This window comes from Hibiscus syriacus, unplaced genomic scaffold, assembly GCF_006381635.1.
Source record: "Hibiscus syriacus cultivar Baekdansim isolate YM2019G1 unplaced genomic scaffold, ASM638163v2 tig00111640_pilon, whole genome shotgun sequence".
Classification (NCBI taxonomy): domain Eukaryota; kingdom Viridiplantae; phylum Streptophyta; class Magnoliopsida; order Malvales; family Malvaceae; genus Hibiscus; species Hibiscus syriacus.
Genome location: NW_024063142.1, coordinates 1086185 through 1089759, shown reverse-complemented (window position 1 = coordinate 1089759; position 3575 = coordinate 1086185). Strand labels below are relative to the sequence as shown.

The 3575-nt window shown below is 35.2% G+C and overlaps 1 protein-coding gene across 1 annotated transcript; it reads left to right on the top strand.

Moving 5' to 3' along the window:
• The first annotated feature begins 525 nt into the window (after positions 1-525).
• Positions 526-3072, top strand: LOC120166617 (nucleosome assembly protein 1;3-like). Its single transcript, XM_039175851.1, has 12 exons — positions 526-604; positions 700-743; positions 826-921; positions 1148-1240; positions 1327-1414; positions 1513-1574; positions 1661-1845; positions 1939-2116; positions 2205-2248; positions 2448-2649; positions 2761-2775; positions 2863-3072. Exons 1-12 carry the CDS (start codon positions 571-573, stop codon positions 2926-2928), a joined length of 1107 nt encoding a protein of 368 aa, XP_039031782.1. The 5' UTR covers positions 526-570; the 3' UTR covers positions 2929-3072.
• Positions 3073-3575: the final 503 nt, after the last annotated feature.

Genomic DNA, 3575 nt, shown 5'->3' with positions numbered 1-3575 from the left:
TTGTTGATTGTGATATAATAAAAGTTGATCTCAAAATCTTAAACAATTATCATATCTCGGTCATCATGCCATGCTAACGTTTAGCTTAGACAACCACTAATTTTTTTAACGGAAAAAGATGACTTTGGAACATAATAAATAAGTATATGAACATTTAGTAACTTTTAATAGTCGAGTGGCTTAGTAAAACAACATTCTATAATCAAAGGATCATTTTGTAACTTTTAATAGTTAAGAGACTTAATAAAGAAGTATACTATAATTGGAAGACTATTTGTGTACTTTACCCAATTTAAATTATTCCTTAGAAAAATCAAATGAAAAGAATAAAAAATATTGCCCGCCATGGTCTCAAGAATTAAAAGGACTCGGTGGGGAGTTTAGGTTTTAATTCGAAGGAAAGGGAAAAGAATTTGAAAGTGAGGCCACACGGTACGCTTCTACACGCCTCTCACTCAAACCCTACAAAACTCAACCCCTTTTGCTTCACGCTGTTCAATATAGGGTTTTAGCATCTTCCTTTTCCTCCTCCAGATCATTTCTTTCAGTTTATTCAATCGGAAATCTTCAATGAGCAACTTAAACATTTCCGATCTCGGCGACGGTAATATATTTATCCGCTAACCCCCTATATGTACTGCTTCACACTATATCTGCTTCGCCCACTTATTATCTTTTTCTTTTCTTTTTTGGTTGCAGCACTTAACGAGGAAGCTCGAGCTGATCTCGTTAACGCTCTCAAGGTCGGTTACTCCAGGATTTCTTTTTTTTTTTAATAAAAAACTATTTTTTTGGTGTTTTAACTATTGGTGATGTGGTTTGTAGAGTAAACTTCAGAATCTCTCTGGAGACCATACCGATATGCTGGAGAGCCTGTCCCCGAATGTCAGGAAACGCGTGGAAGTTCTTAGAGAGATCCAGGCATGTTCTTACTTGCTAAGCTTTTATTAACATTATTACTGTGCTCTGAACCATTACTATGATGCCATCCTTGGTTCAATTCGTTTTTTGCTGCATCAATATAACTCAGATGTTTGTTTTGCTTCCGTAACCAAGCAACTTGTGAATCCTCTGATGGGTATGATTTGTCGATTTTGTTCTTTTTTTAATTTTCTAATAAATACGGGTCCTCCTAATTTATTACCAGGGCGAGCACGATGAGATAGAGGCTAAATTTTTTGAGGAGAGGGCAGCACTTGAAGCTAAATACCAGAAACTATATCAACCCCTATATGCCAAGGTTTGCCTTTTAAAAAAAATTCTGTATTTCCCCCCCTTATCTGCTATTGTTGTTTTGTTGCCTGACTGATCATTATAAATTTGTAGCGATATGATATTGTGAATGGTGTTGGTGAAGCTGAAGGAACTCCAAATGAATCTGCCATGGATCAAGGGGAGGATAAAGCTGCTGAAGGTATGATCTTGTCTTATTAATTATTCTGCCCACTTTTTCCTCCACCGGTGCCTTTCTTTCCATGCTTATGTACATTTATGCAATTATGATTTATGCAGAGAAAGGAGTACCTGATTTTTGGCTTACTGCAATGAAAAATAATGAAGTGCTTTCTGAAGAGGTGTGTTGTGTGTTATCAATTCATAATTGTTGTCTTCATACATTTTTCTTGTTGGAATCTAATTCGACTTCTGTTTTTGGAATAAGATCACTGAGCGTGATGAAGAAGCTCTCAAATATCTGAAAGATATTAAGTGGTATAGGATAGTGGAGCCTAAAGGTTTCAAGCTGGAGTTTTACTTCGACACAAATCCTTATCTCAAGAATACTGTGTTGACAAAGACATATCACATGATTGACGAAGATGAACCAATTCTTGAGAAAGCTATTGGGTAAATGCCTATCAATTTTTTCTTTTGGAAGGTTTTATTGGATTATCTGTTTTCATACTTCATAAGATTGACCATTTTTAACCTAATATGTAGGACGGAGATTGAATGGTATCCAGGAAAATGCTTAACACAGAAGCTCCTTAAAAAGAAGCCTAAAAAGGGGTCAAGGAATGCCAAGCAAATTACTAAAACTGAAGATTTTGAAAGTTTCTTAAACTTTTTCAATCCTCCTCAAGTTCCTGATGATGATGAAGATATCGATGAAGATACCGTAGGGCCAAGTTCACATATCTGTGTAGAGACTTTGATGATTGATTAATTAGTTTTGCTCTCATATTGTTTTTTATTTCGTTGCGCAGGCTGAGGAGTTACAAAATCTAATGGAACAGGATTATGACATAGGGTGCGTTCTCTTTTCATGTACTCTCGTCATATGCTTGGTTTTCAGTTTGAACTACTCTCGTCACATGCTTGGTTTTCAGTTTGAACTGCTGTGCATGTTTCACATGTGTTTATTCATCAGTCACAATTTTTGATGTCATTTCTTAATGTTACACGTATGAAATACTTATGTTCCTTGTGCTTGCTGTTTATTTGTGTAGGTCAACAATTCGAGACAAGATTATTCCACATGCAGTGTCATGGTTTACAGGAGAAGCTATTGAAGGAGATGAGCTTGAATTAGAAGATGATGATGAAGATGGTGCTGAAATTGACGAGGACGAGGATGATGAGGAGGAAGAGGAAGAGGAGGAGGAGGAGGAGGAGGAGGAAGAGGAAGAAGAAATCAAGCCTAAAAAGAAGGTATGGTTGTGTGATAGATTTTCTTTTCATCTTATGTGTGTGCACTTTTCTGAATTTAAATGATAATTGTTTCCTTGTTCGATGTTAAATTGCATGGAAATGGTGCTGCAGTCATCCGCACAGAAGGTACACCACTTTCAATATCATTTAGGTCTGTATTTTAGGCCTTCATACCGAAATTATGCCTGATAGTTTCTTTTCCTGATGCTGAAGAGGGATGGAAAAGCACAAGGGAATGGGAAGCAAGGTGAGAGGCCTCCAGAGTGCAATCAGCAGTAGATTGTTATTGCACCCCCACTTTGGGAGGGGGGAGGTGGAGTTTGCAGTTTTGGTGGTGATTTTTTTTACAATATTCACGTTCCATTGAACTCTCCAATACGTCTTTCTTATTATTATATTCTTCTTGTGTTAGCTTGTTACCAATTATTTTATGTCCAGTCTGATTATAGGAATGTTTTTGATCTCTTGCCAACTCCATTATTATTTTCTGTTTTATAAGGCTTGGTTTAGGGACACGTCAAAATGGCCGAACTTGACAGGTTCGATCTTGTAGTTTTTTTTGAAACATAGGGTTTAGGATGTAATGGGTTATGTGTCATGGTGGGAGGTCGAGTTTATGGTAAAAATTATTGATTCGACCCAGCCCGATTTAATATTTTTAATTATTTGACAATGAATGTTCAATTAATTTGTTGTAGTCGTTGGTGTTCAAATCAAGGACTTTTATGAATAACAATTATTCTTTAATCATGGAGGCGAATTGATTTGTGCATATTTAAAGTTTTAAAATTTAGTCTTTAAAATATTAAAATATAATATTTCATGGTTTAAAATATAATAATTTTTTATAAAATATATTACTTTAATTGTTAAAAATGTAATAAATGATTATAAATAAATATGTATATATAATTAATTAATTAATT